This window comes from Pyrus communis, chromosome 13 (assembly GCF_041283825.1).
Source record: "Pyrus communis isolate YQ-2024b chromosome 13, ASM4128382v1, whole genome shotgun sequence".
Lineage (NCBI taxonomy): Eukaryota > Viridiplantae > Streptophyta > Magnoliopsida > Rosales > Rosaceae > Pyrus > Pyrus communis.
Genome location: NC_142577.1, coordinates 21,835,181 through 21,854,414, shown reverse-complemented (window position 1 = coordinate 21,854,414; position 19,234 = coordinate 21,835,181). Strand labels below are relative to the sequence as shown.

The 19,234-nt window shown below is 36.8% G+C and overlaps 2 protein-coding genes across 5 annotated transcripts; both read left to right on the top strand.

Moving 5' to 3' along the window:
• The first annotated feature begins 636 nt into the window (after positions 1–636).
• Positions 637–2,084, top strand: LOC137736519 (uncharacterized). The gene is made up of 4 exons (XM_068475780.2): positions 637–837; positions 941–1,059; positions 1,376–1,601; positions 1,724–2,084. The coding sequence occupies exons 1-4, from the start codon at positions 762–764 to the stop codon at positions 1,840–1,842; spliced, it is 540 nt and encodes a 179-aa protein (XP_068331881.1). The 5' UTR covers positions 637–761; the 3' UTR covers positions 1,843–2,084.
• Positions 2,085–3,160: 1,076 nt separating this feature from the next.
• Positions 3,161–7,331, top strand: LOC137737513 (AMSH-like ubiquitin thioesterase 3). Of its 4 annotated transcripts, none has more exons than XM_068477020.2 (14): positions 3,161–3,515; positions 3,961–4,025; positions 4,116–4,191; positions 4,294–4,491; positions 4,690–4,787; positions 4,875–4,980; positions 5,057–5,103; positions 5,291–5,594; positions 5,752–5,841; positions 5,935–5,997; positions 6,331–6,405; positions 6,503–6,565; positions 6,876–6,928; positions 7,021–7,331. In XM_068477020.2, exons 1-14 carry the CDS (start codon positions 3,417–3,419, stop codon positions 7,193–7,195), a joined length of 1,512 nt encoding a protein of 503 aa, XP_068333121.2. In that variant the 5' UTR covers positions 3,161–3,416; the 3' UTR covers positions 7,196–7,331. The 4 variants fall into 4 exon arrangements, 2 of the variants coding, with proteins under 2 accessions (XP_068333121.2, XP_088539159.1); XR_015954999.1 differs by having other exon boundaries at positions 3,218–3,515; positions 6,503–6,683; XR_015954998.1 differs by having other exon boundaries at positions 3,281–3,515; positions 4,294–4,493; positions 4,686–4,787; positions 6,503–6,683; positions 7,021–7,106.
• The last annotated feature ends 11,903 nt before the right edge of the window (positions 7,332–19,234 follow it).

Below are 19,234 nucleotides of genomic sequence, written 5' to 3'. Positions count from 1 at the left end.
TCAAATGGATGCAAAGTATAATTTACCTTTCTAAAGTGCAATTTTCTTTGGTTACAAGAAATTCATATCTTCAGGATAAAAGAAAAGTGAAAATGTAGTAAAAACAAAAACACATTCAATTTTCCACATTTGAAAGAGAAAAAACTGTGCCGTAGCCACCAATACCATGCCATATGTCACACTATCTTGTGGTATTGCCTAGGCCATGAACCAAACTCAAACTCTCAATTTTCTTTCTAATTGTACACCATCTTTACTTGCAAGGTATACAATTGTACAATGCTCATGCAAATTTTTAGGTTTGATTTTTCACTCTCTAGCAAAATTTCTCAGCAAGTGGAAGTTGGTGACTTGCACTCCAACTGCTCTCTTTCTTCTAGTCCTCGGCATTCCTCCAAATTCTTTACCACTTTAACCCCATCAATCGGTTTTCCTCTTTCCCAATTAAAATCCACCAACTTCTACTTTTACCAAATTTTCCCATCCACAGAAATTACTTTCTTATGTTTGTTCAAGGTGACTATCAATGCATGTATATGAGAGAATTTAGGCAAATCACAGACTGAAATGTGGTTTATGTTTAATTCAGTCAAGAAAAGTAGATTGGTACGCCAGGTTCTTCATATTAAATTTGGGTATTTAGAACCTCCCATTATATTGCTAGGGGTCGGTAACGCTCCATCGGTATACATTTCGATTTAGCTCCAACTGTAGCTATATTTCTCTCCCGAGATAGTTGCTGTAGTTTGCAAGCTTCTGTCATGGCATTAACGATGACCCAACTCTCAGTTTTAGCTGCAGCTTTCTTCTGCATCTCTCTTTTCTGCTGCAGAACAGGTCTGTATGTGACATAGAAACCTAATATTGGATCCTACTTCGTATTCTTAATTTTCTAATAAAATATTAAGTGGAACTTTTTTTGGTGCATAAATTTTTGCAGGGATGGCAGATGAATATACACCTGAAAGAGGTGATGAACCAGAAAAGGGCACTGGCACTGAACACCAGGATCCAGGTCAAATTGTTGCCAAAGCCTTGCTGTGTTTCAATGATAAATATGTAAGTCACACCATCATTCAGTTGATAGCACATACTATATTCAAATTTGATTAGTCCGTCTATGGAGCTAACGTTCTGTCAATATTCTATCCGTAATGCGTTAGGTACCATTGTTGCTCACAAAATATACAAACACGTTATAGATCCACTTTTGACAATACTCATGCACACCGTTACTTAATAGAATATTCATTTCTGAATGTTTACGTACATGTGAGACTTTAGGAAAATAAGTTCATTAGGAATAAAATATTCATTTGAAGACGTAAACACAATTGTAATGGAAATATATGTAATGGTTTGGAGAAAATTTCAGGTATACAGCAGCTGTGAAGAGTCTTACAGATTGAATGAGAGTGGAGATCTGAAGGTGCCTGCAGAAAAAACTGATGAATACTGCAATGGTCCTTGCATGACGGAGACACAGCTTGTGCTCGATTGTATTGATAACATCATGACCAATTTCCTGTTTTACAACAAGGCCACAATTCAAGACATTCGAGACACGATTCATGCCGGATGTGGCCACGGCGAAGAAAGAGGTAACCCTTTGATTTAATTTGTACTAAGTCATGGTAGTGTGAAGAGATTATATATTTTGTTTTGGTTAAGTAAATGTCAGTTGTGACTTGTATAATCTGTCATTAAATTGCATTTTTCCCAGGTAAATTCGACGTGAATGAACACATCATCAGAGCTGAAGGAAGCAATGCATACAAGGCTGCAAACCAGATTCTGATTGGGATTGTGCTGATGATTGTGGGGAATGGATTACTGTTCTAAATTCTAATATGTATGATGCCATAAAATTAATTCCCATAGCCATGTATATGCAAACGTATAATATATAGTGGTGTCATTCAGACTATAGTAGCAACAACAACAAAGTCTTTTTCTACTAAGTGGGGTCGGCGTTATTCAGACTGTAGTAGTAAAACAAAATCAGGAGATAATCAATATATAATAACTATTGTAAAAGTGTGTTTTCAGAATGAATATAAGATTTCAAGACACTTATAGCTCAAGTGATTAAGAGCGTTTATTTATGTATTAGAGATTATATGTTGTTTCTATCCCTAGTTCTTTTTTCGTTTGGCCAAAGACAAAAGAAGGGCGAACGACTGTAAGATTAAACTTTGATTTGAAGGCACCAGTTTGAAAAACGATGACCAAGTACAAAGACGACACAGTGCACACCCTTGAATGTACAAGCATGACAATAGTTCCGCATATAAAGTAGTTTCGCTTTACTTGAATGATCAGTTTTAGTAACCATGTCATATTTGATCATACATTGATGATACAATTATAACATAATGACTATACAATTATGATATAATGATGACATTTAAAAACTGATCATTTTTTTCAGCCAAATCTTAAAAATTGATCATTCCAGCTAATTGGCCATTTTTTTCTTGTTATATTTGCCCACCTATATGGGCTGGGTTTTAGTTCTCTTGGTTGGATTCTTTGTTTGGTGGATAAGTTTCGATAATTTACTCATTTGATGAGAAAAAGAGTTTGATTTCCTTGCCTATTAGGATTTGGATTTTATTTCAATTAGGATTAGGATTCTCATTGTAACTTAAGTTCTAGGCATTATATATAGGATCTTAGGGTTTGGTTTATTTTGTGTGTCATCACCATTGGTTTAAAGATTTTTCTCTCTTTTGGTTTTGGAGCGGAGGTTACCGTTTGGAGTGATGAGTGTGTGGCAAATTCATGGCTCATTTGTTTGACATTGGGAAGAGTTAATTTGTGAGTTTGAGAGTTAGAGAATAATTTGGGAGAACTTCTCTGTTTGTTTTAGATTTCATTTGGTTTATGATTTTGTAATTTATGAGATTTAAATTGTGAGAGTTAAACACTCATTTGTAAACTCTATTTGTTTAGTAAAATATCTTGTCCTCCTTCATCCGTTTGAATCTTCATTTTTACCTATAACGTTGATATTTAATATTTTTATTAGAATCACTTCCACTTCCGTATAAAAGTACAACAATACAAACATAAGATCAAATGCTACCTAAATGCTCATTATTTTATAAGTGGGTCAAACAATCTACCTGATATAATTGTCGAACACAAAAATTATCATAAACGAGGGTATAATTCTACGTAGGTTACAAATATCTCCCCGAAGACAGGTCGGTCCAGCACTGCACCTAACCAAAGCCATTCCGTACCTCTGTAACCTCACCATGTCGACATAAAAAAAATTAAAAGACCATTCTCCACGCAAAACGACCGAGTTTTGGCTGGGCTCAGAAGTTGAGAACATTGATCCTCCCTTTCTCTCGCTGAAGCACTGCGCCCTATACCGCGAGACCAACTGGCATTCGTCGCCGGAGAAGATGAAGATCAGCATCAATTCGATGGCTCGGCGAGTCGAGGTCGATAATCGCTATCCTCTCCGATTTTACTTCCGAATCGCCGATAATCTCCTCAAACAGGTTCCCTTTTGATTTTCCTCTCTCTTTGATTCTATTTTGATTTCATTGTATTCAGTTCTAGAGTAATTAGGGTTTAAATTTGATAGATAAATGCTAATTACCTACTTAGAACTTCATTTGGGTGCCAAATTTTATACTTCTAATTGAAATTAGCTGTTTAAGGGTTTTTTATTTTTTATTTTATCAGCGCTAAGGCTCCCCAATCACCCTAAAAATTGAGTTTGAATTCTAATTTTCACATTGAAGCTGAGTTCTGTATGAAATTTGGAAACAGTAAGTTTTGTGTTTAGAAAATAATTGTTTAATCCTAACTAATTAGGAATTTATGACATAATATGGCAATGCTATGTATTAATCTAGTATTTTGATGAGTATCCTGCAAAGTGTGTATAAAATTGTCAGTTTTTTTGTTTTTGTTTTCTAAATGTACTCTTCAAATGCTCAGGCTAATATTTACCGGGAGGAGAAAAACATCCTAGATTTGTACGTCATACTTCTACGATTCTCAAGGTACGTAGAAAGTGTTATTATGATCCCATTTTGTGGGATTGATAGTTATAGAATAATTGAGATTTGTAACCTTATTGTAAAATTTTACAGTTTGGTGTCTGAAACTATACCATGTCATCGAGACTACCCGACGTATCCTCCAAGAGAGAAAACTCTATATAGGAAGGTAAAGTATGCAAGTTCTTTTAGATAGTTTTTAATTTACTACTTCTTGCATGTTCAATGTGCTTCAGCCTGTTCTGATTTGGCTGTCGTTTCATCATTGCAGAAACTTTTAGATGTACTAGATGAACTTGAATCTTTAAAGGCGGAAGCCCAGCGCCTAGTGAGCAAACTTAACGAGGCTCATGCAGTTGCTCAACTACCTCAACATGAATGCCTAGAAGGCGCTTCAAATGGTTTGGCAACGTCTTCTTTAGAATGGCCTCCTGTGAACAATAAATCATTGAGCCTAAGCACTAAGCAGGTACTGAATGCTTCTTCGATATTATGGGATTAGTTCTGTTGGTTCTCATTATCTAGTCATTGACTTCATTGGGTTGTAAAGCACTTATAAGATTTGTCATAACCTTGTTGTGCCTGCATGGAGTATTTTTAGTTTATCTGAAGTTTGTTGGAAGACTATGGATAATATACTAAATTACTTCCCTATTTTCATGTCCAGCCTGGTAACTTGACATCTCAGTCGTCGTGGAAGTATAAAAACAATTATTCACAGATTTCAACAAATACTACACAAATTGACAAGCAGTTCCAGAAGCTGTGAGTGTATTTCTTCTAGCTGTGTGTAGTATACTGATATCCATAGGCAATAATCTGAACTATGACAACAATTTCTTGAATTTGCAGATCTTTTAATCTACCTCTTCCGAATAAAGAAACTTTGTCTAGACACTCATTTTTGGGTCCAAATGGTCTTCAGGGCCAGTGGCTAGGACCTAGTGCAAAGGTTAAGGTAAATTGTTAAGTGCAGTTTCAAAGTATTTTTATTCCTGAGCTAGCAGAACTTGATTAACTTATTCGCTATGCAGGTTCAATATCCAAGCAGTACTGACTTAATCGCTAATAATATTTCAGAGTGAGTTTTTCATGCAATACTTCTTGTCTAAACCTTGTAACTGTGATTCTTTTCCACATTTATTTCCATGTTTTGCTTCCTTTTCAGTATGTATATTATCAAAGCTTGCTTGATTGACTTCGAAGAAATTTCCTACTAATTTTAGTTGCTTCTAACATAGTGAATTTCATGTCATTCATGGTTATAGCCTGAATCAGGTACAAGATGGTGATCCAGGAGGAATTAAATCTACAATGGAGTCGGTGCTCTCCTTGGATGATGGAGCATGGCCACGTCCTTCTCAGGAATCAAGTCCTTCATTGATTAATGAAGCAAGGGAAGATCCTTTTGAGTTGGTCATCCATCAGCCTTCTCCTCCTCCTGTACTTGCTCGAGTGCAGCAGGAATATACTCCAATTCCTCCATCAAAAGTGGCAGATCCAAGGCCAGGACCTGCAAAACCGTCTCTGGATGGGATGCCAAGTTCTAGTTCATATCAACATTTACACGTTGTAAGCTTCCTATTCCTGATCCTTCTTATAAATGGAAACACCTGATCTTGCTCTTGCCGAATTACAATCCTTGAGAAATTATTTTTCTTGCTTCTAATGGTGAAGGCTCCGTATTATTTTTTAATGTGATGCTGGTGGCATTTAATTTGTTTTGCAGCCAGTAAAATTGATGGACGATTTCTTGAGATTGGCTAGGGCGAATACAGATAAAAACTTGGAGACATGTGGTATTCTTGCTGGTGCATTGGTAAGAATATAATGGTGTTTTCGTTGTGAGAAAACTAACATAATTTGATTCCTTTGGGTTCTCAGTGTTTCATTTTTTCTTCTGTGGCTGCAGAAAAACAAGGTTTTCCATATCACCACGCTAATAGTCCCAAAGCAAGAGTCGACCTCTGATTCGGTAGGATACATCACATGTTAACTTGTGGTTTGCCTTTCCATATTCTGGTTGTCATACCAAAATTTTCTTCTTGAGATCATTTGATGGTTAAATTGTCATGTTTTTTTTTTCTACATGTGGAGCTGCAAACCATATACCAAATAAATTAGATGACCTTTTGCTCGAGATACTCATCCCATTTATGGATAACTTATAATTTAGAATCAAATAAGCATTTTTATGTAAACTCAGTGTGTTGAGTATCTTGACTGATCTCCCAATTTTATGTGTCTTCTTAATAGTGCGTTTGTCTATTTCTATCAACAGCATTCATTATCTTTGTTTCATGTTCAGTGCCAAACATTGAATGAGGAAGAAATATTTGAGGTTCAAGACAGATTATCTCTTTTTCAACTTGGGTGGATTCATGTAAGTGTCAATAGCTTCAGTGGCTTCAATGTGCATTAGTTATTGCTCTTGTACATGTACTCATTATTTTGACTTTCGTATCCATGTGATGCACCAGACACACCCTTCACAGACCTGTTTCATGTCATCGGTTGATCTGCACACTCATTACTCATACCAGGTAAAAAGCAATCACCTTTCCTTTACTGTATTTTTTTATTTTTTTTTATTTTTATTATGAATAATAGGCTCACGACAGTGTAGGCATCCCCTTTCCCTAAACCGGTCCTCACTCTTTGGTAATATTTATTTTCTGGACTTCAATCTGTACTTTTTAAATTTCCTCGTGGCTTTAGTTCTTTTTGTCGAAATACAGTCTCTACCGTGAAGGATTTGTTACATTATTAGATATACTTTGGTTATTTGTCCGTGTTCTCCAAGGTTTCATTGCACTTCATATAACAGGGTCGCTATGGTTGTTTTTGTTTCAGATTATGCTACCAGAAGCAATTGCAATCGTCATGGCTCCAACAGATACATCCAGGTGGGTTTGTTTAACTGTCGACGAAATTGATAATATATCATTTCATTATATAATATAATCAGCATACTAAGTTGTTTCCCATGTTATCGCAGTCCACACGGCATATTTCATCTATCTGACCCAGGTGGTGTATCAGCAATTCGTAATTGTGATCAGCGTGGGTTTCATCCTCATGAAGAGTCCTCAGATGGAACCCCGATTTATGAGCATTGTTCTCATGTGTTTATAAACTCCAATTTGAGGATTGATGTTGTCGATCTGCGGTGAGATTTTGACATTTTACCTCTTAAACATGAAAATTGAGATAAACTTTGGTAAATATGTAAACGGAACAGTAATTATCTCGTCATCAGTATTTATATTGTAAATTCAAGTGGTTTCTAAATACGAAATTTGATGGAAATATGGCACAACTCATTTTAGTGGAAATATAGCACAACTCATTTTGTAAATTCATCTTTCTCACCTCGTGGTGAGCTCCGACAGCGATGGCGGTGCAAACAAATACAAATGGAGATGGACATCTACAGGCTAAAAAATGTAAAAATATTTGTTAAAAGTAGTCTCTTGATCTTAACCTTTAAAAAGAATAAAGGCATTTTAGTAATCAAGATGAATTTTTTTTTTCCGAATCACTTGTAAACAATTTATATGGATTTAGTTTCATTCATATTCCGATTTCAGAACATTTAAGTAAACAACTTTAATAAGAAATTGATTCTTAATTTTGCTCAATTCAATTCATCTTCAATCTAATTTCTCATGTTTTGATTACAGTTACGTATACGGGCCATAAAAGAAAGCATCCCTGCTTCCTTTTTCCCTGTTTGTGCGCTCATATCTACCGGATTCAACTTCGCTCTTACCCGATGGAAAACCGCCTACATTTACTTGCAGGAAAAAGGAGAGCTGCCATATTTGAGGAGAGCCACGCCCATAGGCTATAGACCAAGGTGCTAATCTTTGTCCAATAGGTATGGTTCCCGGCCCGACCCATTAGGCAAGTACCCAACATTTGGTATACCTCCATTCACAACCCACTGTACAGCCCTAAAAATTGGGGTGGTTGAATTTTTCGTACACATCCTTTTAATTTTCGATTATCGGATCGACTGAATTAAAGAAGATAAAAAAACAGAAATTAACATGGGATGTGAGAAATAAAAAGAGGTGTATAGATAACACATCCCTAGAAATTATGTCTTGTACAATATCACAAGTTTTTCTGGGATATTGGAACAGTATTTTGACATGCTACATTGAATAAGTATTGGAATTGTTCTGATTCATGATTTTGTTTTTTCGTTTATAAAACATATGTATTTGAATATTATATATTCTTCATTGCTGTGTGTTTTATAACATATTACAACAACAATAACAACCATCACCACCACCAAACGTTATCCTACAAAGTGGGGTTGGCGGTATGAATCGTAAAACGTCATTATGCTTGGTTTTGCGCTAAGTTTTCCGTTAGCTCTAAGTACTCCATATTTTTTCTTATAGTCTCTTTCAAAGTCTTCATAGGTCTTCCTTTACCCTTTTTACCCTGAGCATCCGTCCCATTATCGCATTTTCTAACTAGGGCATATAAGTCTTTAAACATAATGAAAAAATAAAAAAAGTTAAGTTTTTCAATAAATAATTTCATGTTTTGCATAGTTCAATTGAAAAAAGTCTCATCCTCAAATAAGGTCGATCAACACTACTTTTCATAATTTTCTCTTCGTTGACTTTTAATGGCATGAATTTCTGATTGCCTTGGTGTTAATATAAAAAATTCTATAACGTTAGGCTGAATACCAAGACGCAAAAAATGTGGATTCACGTTGAATACCAAGACCAAGGCTAAGGACCTAACACTTAAAAAGCAAGAATTTGATACTAGAAGGGGCTAGTCATTCTGATACACATTCATTCTTTCCCTTCTGAGGTTCATGACTTTCTTAGTTTTAAGTAAGTAAATATGTCATTAAAGTTGCAATTTTAGCCACTAAAGAGAAAAAATCATTCGTCGCCGACCCATGTCTCTGTCCTTGAGATTGGCGGCCAACCCCTCTTGGTCTCTTCCTCACTCTGCTTCTTCCATCTTCTAACCATCATCCATTGGTTGTGGTTTCTTTGTAACTCTATTGAAGAGAGCTTTCGTGATTGTGTCGCCCTCTAGCTGTGTTAAGGATTTGTGATTTGTGATTTGTGATTTCCTTTTTTTTTTTTTTTTTTTGGTTTTGTGGTGGTTCGTGCGCTTGTTAAAGGAGTATGAGGAGAAAGTTCGATATTTATTGGAGGAGATTCATAATAAGGTTTCTTTGTTGACGATTGAAAGATCATTAGATGACACGATCTTTTCTTTGTGTTGGAGAATATGATCTTACATTAGTCATATGACAAAGTAATATACAATTAATATATGAAAGTTTTAACTCTTAATATCACCAAAACCTTTTGTGATAAACTCAACACCTAATAATAAATGGTTAAATTTGAACAATATGGGTGATATGCAGGGTCGGCCCTAAGGGTAGCCCAAATAGGTGCCTGCCTAGGACCCCCACTTCGGAGGGGACTCCAAAAGAATTTTATATCCTGTAATTAACATATAAATACAAAAAAAAAAAAAAAGTAAGAAATATCATAATTCATTTGTTAGCGCAGTGGAAATGTTCGGCTTCATTTTTCTTTGGGGTGTAGAGTTTGAAACATGAAGCTTCCTTTCAGTCACTGGATTTTTCTTGTTTTTCAAATTTATTGCCAATCCATCTGTCCAAATGCATATAAAGTTATAAAATTCAAGTCCCTTTGCAATCTTTTTTTCTTTCAACTTCCCATTCTCTCCATTTCTTTCAAATGTTTAAACCAACTTCTCATTCTCTCCATTCCTATTGAATGTTTAAACCAACTATCACATGGTCTTAAAGATTGTACTTTAAGGTAATCGAAACTTTGAATTTATATTTTGCTTTTCAATAACTTCTTATTCAATGGATTATTTTCATATTCAATTATTTAGTGTGATATTGATTTTAGAAAAAAAAAAAAAAACACAAGAGAAACAATTGGCGTTGTTGTATTTATTATACTTGTCAATCAAGTTTTATTGTTCTTTACTCTCTTGATCATCAAGTTTTATTGTTCTTCACTCTCAATTATAGACTCTTGACTGCAAACATTTAGTACATTTGCATATAAAAAAGTGAGCCGTGTAATGTTTAAGTAATATTTGTATATTTATCTTCTTTTTATAATAATTTTTAATGATATTTGATGTGAAAATATAATTTTTTATGTATTCAGCAAATTCTTTGTTATACAAATCAATATACAAAAGAACCGAAGATCAAAGAACTTTAAGATTCCACTTCGAAGGTTGGCCTAGGACCCTCAAATTCTCAAGACCGGCCCTGGTGATATGGGTGGTGGACCATGTACTTACAAAGTTTATCACTTCGTATTTTGCCTTTGAGGTGGTTCTCCAGAATGCGAGCAGTTATGCTTAAAGAGAATCATACACACGACAATATTAGAGAATTATTAACTTGTTGCCCATATCATCCCATAAACCTGAACAGATTACTTATTCCTATTTATAGGGTTGTACTGGTGGGCCTCTCTCTCCACCCTCACTTAAATCGCGACTCTGAATTCAGTTTTCCCAACTATTCATTCACATCGAAGAAGAAAAGAGAGAAAAAAGGGGCGAAAAAAATAAATGCTATGAATACAAACCTCAGGCTTCCCCTTCTTCGTAGCTGAACAGTGCATGTGATTCAATTTAATTTTTGGTATGGATATTGACATTGACGTTCTAAGGTGATGGCTTCTAAAATCTATTAATATATGTGTACTGGATTCAAATAATTATCAAACAATTAGGTGTTATGGTTAAATCTAGTATTATAACCTTAATTATCAAATAATTAGGTGCCACAGTTAAATCAAAAGTTCTATAATCTTAATTGTCAAATAATTAGGCGACACGATTAAATCTAAAGTATTATAACTTTAAGGGTAAATTACACTTTCATACCTCAGGTTTGCGGTCTATTTCAATTCCTCACAATATCTTTAAAACATTTCATTTTCATACCTTAAGTACTATTTTATTTCAAAATAATACCTCAATTACATTTTCCATCCATTGATCCATTTAGTGCTAACGCGACTGCCACATATATGCCATGTGGCTGCCAAATGTCTGCCACGTGGCAAAAAAAGAAGAATTTTTAGTTTCTTTTTAAAAAACCTGAATTTTCTCAAAAAAAAAAAAAAATTGAAACCCATCCCTAAACCTGCACCCCCTACGTCCCTAAACTTGCAAGAAGAGGAAGGAGCAGGAGGGGAAAAAAAAAGTGCTTGAACCTGCCTTCCCCCTTCCCCCCACCCCTGCGCGACGCACCTGCCTTCCATACCCCCCACCCCCCCCCCCCCCCCCCCAACAATAAAAAACACGAACCCATGATTGTTGGACTGATTTTGTGGTAGATCCACCTAATCTCAGGTGGGATTTTTGGGGTCGGGTGATGGGGGATTTTTGGGAGGGGTGATTGGGGATGGAAGAAAGGGGTGGCTCGGGTGGGATTTTGGGGTGGGTGATGATGGATGGGAGAAGGGGTGGGTCGGGGAAGACTATTTTTGGGTTTTTATTTTTTATTTTTCCCTCTTCTTCTTCTTCTAGGTTGTAGATTTTTAGGGGAGGGGGGACGAACTGGGTTTGGCCTTTTTTTTTTTTCTTTTTTTTTTCTCTCCTCCTTCTTCTTCTTCTTGTTGTTGCAGGTTTAGTGATGTGGGGGTGGTTGTGGGGAGATGGGATGGGATGGGTTTCAATTTTTTTTTCTTTTCTCCCTCTTCTTCTTCTTCTTCTTGCAGGTTTAGGGATGGGTTTCTAATATATTTTATTATTATTTTTTTTTTTTGGAGAAAATTCAGGTTTTTTAAAAAGAAACTAAAAAATCATTTCTTCTTCTTCTTCTTTTTCTTCTTCTTCTTGCAGGTTTAGGGATGGGTTTCAAATATATTTTATTATTATTATTATTTGTTTTTGAGAAAATTCAGGTTTTTTAAAAAGAAACTAAAAAATCATTTTTTGCCACGTGGCATATATATGGCAGCCACATCAGCACTTAACAGATCAATGAATGGAAAATGTAATGGAGGTATTATTTTGAAATAAAATAGTATTTAAGGTATGAAAGTGAAATGTTTTGAAGATGTTGTAAGGAATTGAAATAGACCCCAAACCTGAGGTATAAAAGTGTAATTTACTCTAACTTTAATTATCACAAATAATTTGGTGTCAAAGTTAAATCCAAATCTGTGAAAAGTAAAAAGCTTATGCTTCCTGTGCGTGACTAATTTTTTTTTTAATTTTTATTCCTACTTGCATGCATGGAAAAACAATGTCACTTGAAATGTAGTGTTTTTATTTTATTTTTATAGGAAGGTGGGGTTTTTATTTACTCATCATCTCCCCATGGCTTACCAAAGGTATGAGATTAGGCTTGGGGTCAATTAAATAAAAGGAAAATTAATAAAAAATGCTTGAAAACTTTGAGTTTTAACGATAAGAACAAAATAAAGGATAAAGTGAATAGTACCAGGATTGACTTTTTAGTGTAAAAATGTGGTTTTTCGTTAAAGTGAACAGTATCGGGAGCTTTTCGTTAAAGTTACCTTAAATAAATCTCCATAGCCGTCCTTGAAAACTCTATGGCCTAAAGCATCAATATATGGCTTGGTTGGATATGCTACTTTGTAAAGCGTCTTTACTTACCAACGCTTTTCGTTCGTAGTACTATTGTGAGGATGCAGTTTGTTGTTTGGCAGACAACCAACTAAGGGTTGGTTTGGGATTGTGATGCTTTAAAAAATAATAAAAAAATAATAAAAAAAAGCTTATTAAAAATTCAGGAACATAAAATGTGTTTGGTAAAACAAAAAAAAAAAGTTTGTTTTATTTTATTTTATTTTTTTTTAACTGTTGGTCAATGACAGTAGAAAAGCATTGAAAAACATAAAATTTTCAAACCATAGTATTACCCCCACATATTTTACAAAATTACAATCATTGCTTCAACATTATTCTCTTTGACAAATATTAAATCACATTAAATATCATTTTTTTTTTTAGCATTTGACATATTCACAGCAATTTGTATAAAAGTTTACCTTAACATTGTGGTTGGCCCTATCCCTATAAATACTCCATATCCTACCAAATTTTTAGAGCTTTTGCTACCCCTAAAAAAGCCCTAAACACTTTACTCTCTCAGAGAAACTGACTTAGGCATCGGAGATCTATTGGCCTAACCGCCCCCCCACACCTCGGGGCGCGTGAGGCTTAGGTCTTTGATAAAAGGTGTTGATTGTTTTGCAGGTGCATTTTTGTCAAAATTGAAGACGGCGGAAATTTGCATCGACAAATTGGTGCTTTCATTGAGAGCTAATTCAAACACTCGAAGAAGCCTCTTGCATTTGTTTCTTGAATTTTCTTTTACATTGAATTTCTTACACGTCGTATCAATTAATTTTTCTTAGAAAAGTTTCTTGATCAATCCCTGGAGAAAGGATACAATAGTAGGAAATTCAGAAACTATGATGAACAGAACACCATATGTACAAGGATTTGGACCGGAGAGTGGAGATGAGGACGTAACCCCACGACGGCGATCCTTAAGGCTCAACGCGACGGCAGGAGGAGCCCCACTGCTGCGAAGCCACACCACCACCATTGTTGTGACCCAATAGCCGCGGCAAGGCCACTAGGCCACGACACCACTTTCACCGTCGCTGCCCTTGCAGTGCCGCACCTTACCAAACCCTAAGCAGGAGGCCCAGGTCCACTTCCAAACCCATGGGTAGGAGGCTCAAAACTTGGTAGCTGCCACAGCAGGCCTAGGGTAGGAAACCCAGCCCACTACAGCAGCAGGCACAAACCTGAGCCTAGAACATAGCAGCTGCTGCTAGCCAAGCAACACAACGGGCCCAAGCTGAAAGAGCCCAGTCAGCAGGCTATGATGTGGCAACCCAAAGACCAGGAGGGCCCACGACCATACAACCCCAAGGCAAGTAGGAGCCGTTCCAACACGCCATGCGACCTATTTCGGCAATCCAGCCCACAACCCAATCTAATCCAAGGCCACCTTCGACAATCTAGATTCCGACCACCGGTCCCTCGATCAATTCAAGGTTATTTTTACCCCACTTTTATGCAGGAATGCCCTATTTGGGATTAAGTTTTATACCTGTAATCCACTATACTTCAACCATACATGGAGACGCCCATTATCCAGACTCTTCCAATCCAAATGGCGAGAACCACCTGCCCCAGCAGGTCGCCAACTTGACAAGTGCCCTTGCGCAACAGACTATTTTGGTGAACCAGCTCCTCGAGCGTATCGAGATGCAGCACGCCCCAGACGAGGTGTCCCAAAGCAGGACAAGAACGTAATAGCGTTAATCATTCCAGCGACGTGCCGGTAAAGAGTCGTTCAACCTGCTATAAATCGTGCATTCGGGTAGTGTGCACTCTTGCTTGGGTCCTCGGGAGAATGTCTTCTCCTGCCTAGATGCGCAGAGAAGCGTTCATTCTCAACTCGGCTCACGAGTCAGTATGCATTCAAGGTTAGGTTCACACTCCGAGAAGTACTCAGGACATTCCAGAAGAAGCATCCACACGTGGCTTAGCCCACAAAAAGATCTTCTTATGAGGCAATAGAGTAGGCAGCCGCATGACGCCCAGATAAGAGCACGAGAGCAGTCCAGCTTAAGTTCTATTGGCAGCCCCCGCCGAGAATGACGACTAGCAACACAAAGTGAACCACGTGCACCGCGACCGGGACACAGATAGGCCGGACATGCCGAAGAGCAACTTGGACCAGCAAGTTAGCATCGGGGGTAGCTGAAGGCTCCGCTACCTTACTAGGCGCAAATTTGGAAGGAAGTACAAAGGCTAATAGCAAAAAAGCTACGCGGATTTCAGCGCATTGACACTACCGATAATTCCCTTCGAATAGACGTGGCCAACCTGAGCATATCACTTTTTAAAAACGAGATCGAGCAGACGAAGCCACCGTGGAAGTTCAACCCGCCACATTTCACCTTGTTCAAAGGAAATGAAGATCTGGACAGACATTTGATGCACTACCGAAGTGTCATGACCCGCCAACAATGATGCTCTTATGTGTAATATCTTTGCCACGACACTACAAGGCGAGAAGCAAGATTGGTTCCACACCCTACTGCCACGATCAATCCGCAAGTGAATTTTCCTTGGTTTTCATTAAGGAATATTCGTTCTACTGCTCGATCAAGAAGAAGTCTGACCACCTCTTTAACATGAAGAATGACCTGAATGAGTCACTCCGTACATACGTCAAGAGGTTCAAGATGCATAAGATGAAGATCATCGGATGCGATGACAACATTGTATGCTTAACCTTTCGAAAGGGGCTCTCAGCAGACCACTCACTTTTCGGAAAATTAATCATGGGTGAGAACTTAACCCTGGCAGACTCTTATGCTTTGGAAAAAAAACACTCCCTCTAGGATGAGGCTAAGCGTTCCCAGAAACCCTCTGAGCAACCGTGCAAAGACGTAGAGCCTACTCAGAAGAAGGTGGGAGATAAACCACTCAATGACAAAAACAAGCCACAAAACAGACGCAGGGATCGATCCCCGACGAAATGAGGCACGACACCCTATACGTACACCAAGTTCTCAAGGAGTTGAAGAAGAAATCTTTCACCCCAGCAGTAACAGCTGAAATGCAGAAAGATGATTATACCTCCACTAAATAGAAACCACAGCATACAGGTTAATAAGATGGCATCAAGGTCGACAATACCCTGGTAAATAAATCAGGATGGAAACCCGAAGACGACATCGAGCACATTTCCATTGACCCTAAGTAGTGGTCAGACCTCACAAAACACATATCTAAAGAAGATTTGACGAGCAACTGCACTCAACCAATTCCTCTCGTGACCTACTAAACGATGCAAGCTTTTTTCAAGGCAATCAGGACGCAAAGCAAGATAAATGGAACGACGAAGTGCGAGAAAGCTTTATAGGACTTAAAGAAATACCTGACATCACCTCCCCTACTATCCAAGTCAGAAGCAGTGGAGGATCTATACATTTATATGATGGTATCTGAAGCAACAATAAGTTCTACCCTCATACGAGAAGAGTTGGGGGCCCGACCACTTGTATTCCATAGTTTAAAAGCTCTCCTCAATGCGGAAGCCAAATACTTGAAAATCAAAACTTTGATTTTGGTGCTAGTTATTGCAACCTGGAAGCTCAAGTCGTACCTTCAGACATACGCAATCATCATCATGACGCGATATTTTGCATAATCCATACTCACTATGTTAAAAATGCAGACATTAATGGACATTCTGACGAATGTGACAACTTAGCCCAAAGCCACATTAGGGGCAGATGAACACTAGAATAATGCATCAGCCTAACTTGCAAGAAAGTTCTTCCAGCTACCAGGGATCAAAGCACGCTTAATCCTCATTAACTAGACGGTTTCATACATGGAGTAGCCCAGCGCCAGCATTCGAGCACTGCCTCCCACTGCGCACAAAATTGGCAGTTGAGCACCGCCTCTTACCCCGTGTGACACGGCCCTAGCCAACCTCAACTCTGCGTTATTATGCATAGTGGCTCTTAGCCGTGTCAAACTTTTCTCCTGGCTCCCTGCCGCGCCGACCCATGCTCTCTAGTGTAAGAGGGTAAACTAATTCCCCGACACTCATTTAGGTTAGCTCTTCAGCATGATAGGGTAAACTAATTCCCTGACACCCATTTGGGTAAGCTCTCCAGCGCAAGAGGGTAAACTAATTCCCTAACATCCATCTGGGTTAGCTCTCCAGCATTAGAGGGTAAACTAATTCCCCGACACCTATCCGGGTAAGCTCTTCAGCGTGAAAGGGTAAACTAATTCCCCGACACCTATCCGGGTAAGCTCTTCAGCGTGAAAGGGTAAACTAATTCCTCAACCACCCATGTGACAAGTAGAAGACACCCTCTACCCTGTAGACAGGGCATGTGTTCTCTAATAAGAAGAGGGTAAACTAACCCCCCTCCCCCCCACCTCATGGTCGTGTGAGGTTTAGGTCTTTAATAAAAGGTGTTGATTGTTTTTCAGGTGCATTTTCGTCAAGAATGAAGACAACAGAAATTTGTATCGACAATAAAAATGCAAGAAATTTGGGGAAAGATGGAGACCAAAAGGACGGCTCTAGTCTCCAAAATAATCTGAAAAGAAAAAACCCTTTGACTTTTCATAGATGACAACGTAGAACCTAAAAAAAAAAAAAAAAAAAAAAAAAAAAAAAAGAAGATAATTATAGTTTTGAGGTTTTTTTTTAAGTGTAATGATATTTTAGACTTTGCAAATTAAAAAATAAGGATAATTTTGAAATATTTGCCAACTAGAAGGAAGCAAACTGCTACCCTAGTTTTTTATGCACTTTTCCTTCCAACTAAAAGCACTTTTAAAATATTTGCCAAACGGCTTTTTTTTAAAAACTAAAGTGCTTTTACTCATTTGGAAGCTCTTTTGGATCTTTCAAAACCACATCCAAACGAGCCCTATTGAGGGTTAGAGTAAGACACTTAACCGTGCATGCATGCTGTATTGTATTTTTTGAGGGTAAGAAATTAAATATATATTGAAGAAAAATATAGAACCAACCAACTCTATGGAGATGTCAAATTAGAACGTCAAATTTCATTTTTATAGTGGATGTGGCAAAATAACATTTTGAAAAGTCTTTTATTCCAACCGAGATGTCAAATTAAAATGCTTTTTGATTATTTATAAGATCAAGTGAGTTGGAATTTAATAATAAAATAATCAATAAGTAAAGAAAAATAAAGAAATATGTGAGCCCAACATTAAAATGAAACAACAACAAAATTTGACGTTGCCATTAAATTTAGCAGCAAAATGGAGAATCTCAATCCATGTAGGATATTGGCCCTTCCTTTGGAACCAAAAAACCACTTTTTTATTGTCAAAACAGTCTATGTAGGATTTTTGACATCTCATTTAGAGATTCTCTACAACCATCTCTAAGAAAGATGTCAAATTTTAAACATAAAATTTAAATTTGAAGGCTTATGTGGTACTGTGATATTTTTTTTTATTTTTAATTTTGTTCTCCAACTGATATTATTTATTACATTGTTTACCTTTCATAATTGTAACTAGCATATGGGCACACACAAAGTGTGAGAAATTTTTTTATTTTTGTTTTTGAAATAGAATGAGAGAGGAAGAGAGTGATAAAGAATGTGGGAGTGAGAAGTTTTTTTTTTCTTTCTTTCTTTCTCTCTAAATTAGAGATATGTTAGGATTACTTGCAGGTGAGACTTAAAAAAAACAACAAAATTTGGTTGTGTAAAATTATATTTCTGCCCCATATTTCTTATTCATGTTCTGTTTTAATTAGAGGGTTAAATTGATAATTTTATAGGATTTTGGTTGACAATGAGTTTTTTATTAATTAGTAGAGATAAGTATTTTAAAACAAAAGGTATGAATAAAAAAAATATATTAATAGCTAAAAATAGATTTAAAGTTAGTGTCAAATTTGACATATCGACAAAATGATCACACATTTGTATATCGATAGTGAAATAAATTAGTCACTTATGGAGAACAACTTTTTCTATATTGCCTTCGTGTGTACTCCATATTAGCAACTATACAAGTAGTAGAACTAGAACTGAATGAATTGTGTGATGTTCAATCAGTTTTTAGGTGCACGTCTTTATTGTGCGAGGAAAATGATCACAGCATTAGTTTTTTCTTTCTTTCACGTCTGAAAGTCCAAGTTTTGATGAGCCTATTTAATCAAATCCAAGAAAATGCTGAAAATTGTTAAATGAGGTGTCTCACTAGCTTGCTCGCGCTGGAGTTGGTAGTTTTCAGGTGTTAACATGGCTGACGGAACCTCCGGACTTAATTTTTAATGCTTTATTTGAAGATGCATCAAATTAGTTTGTATTTGCCGGGTGATGTGAGGATAGTAAACATTTGTTTATTTGTGCTGGATGCTCTTTTTTCTTTCGAACGGGTTGAAAATTCCGGCAAAGTTTTTATCAAGACCTATGTTAGCACACTATCCGCACTTTGTACGTATTCCCCTCTTATCAAAGAATATCGTACTTTCCTTCAAAAAATAGGATCAATCGGAATTTAATGTGAGGCTTAAGACGAAAATATTGTTAAAAAAAGGCCAATTTATTTTATTTTATTTTAGTACCTTAATATGAATTCATTTTCAC

Bases quoted from the DNA above. Each gene is read 5' to 3' on its own strand.
- LOC137736519 (XM_068475780.2), top strand. From the start codon at position 762: ATGGCATTAACGATGACCCAACTCTCAGTTTTAGCTGCAGCTTTCTTC. The intron at 838-940 runs GTCTGTATGTGA...AAATTTTTGCAG, and splicing joins TCTTTTCTGCTGCAGAACAG to GGATGGCAGATGAATATACA. The intron at 1,602-1,723 runs GTAACCCTTTGA...CATTTTTCCCAG, and splicing joins TGGCCACGGCGAAGAAAGAG to GTAAATTCGACGTGAATGAA.
- LOC137737513 (XM_088683033.1), top strand. From the start codon at position 3,417: ATGAAGATCAGCATCAATTCGATGGCTCGGCGAGTCGAGGTCGATAAT. The intron at 4,192-4,293 runs GTAAAGTATGCA...TCATCATTGCAG, and splicing joins AGAAAACTCTATATAGGAAG to AAACTTTTAGATGTACTAGA. The intron at 6,929-7,020 runs GTGGGTTTGTTT...ATGTTATCGCAG, and splicing joins GCTCCAACAGATACATCCAG to TCCACACGGCATATTTCATC.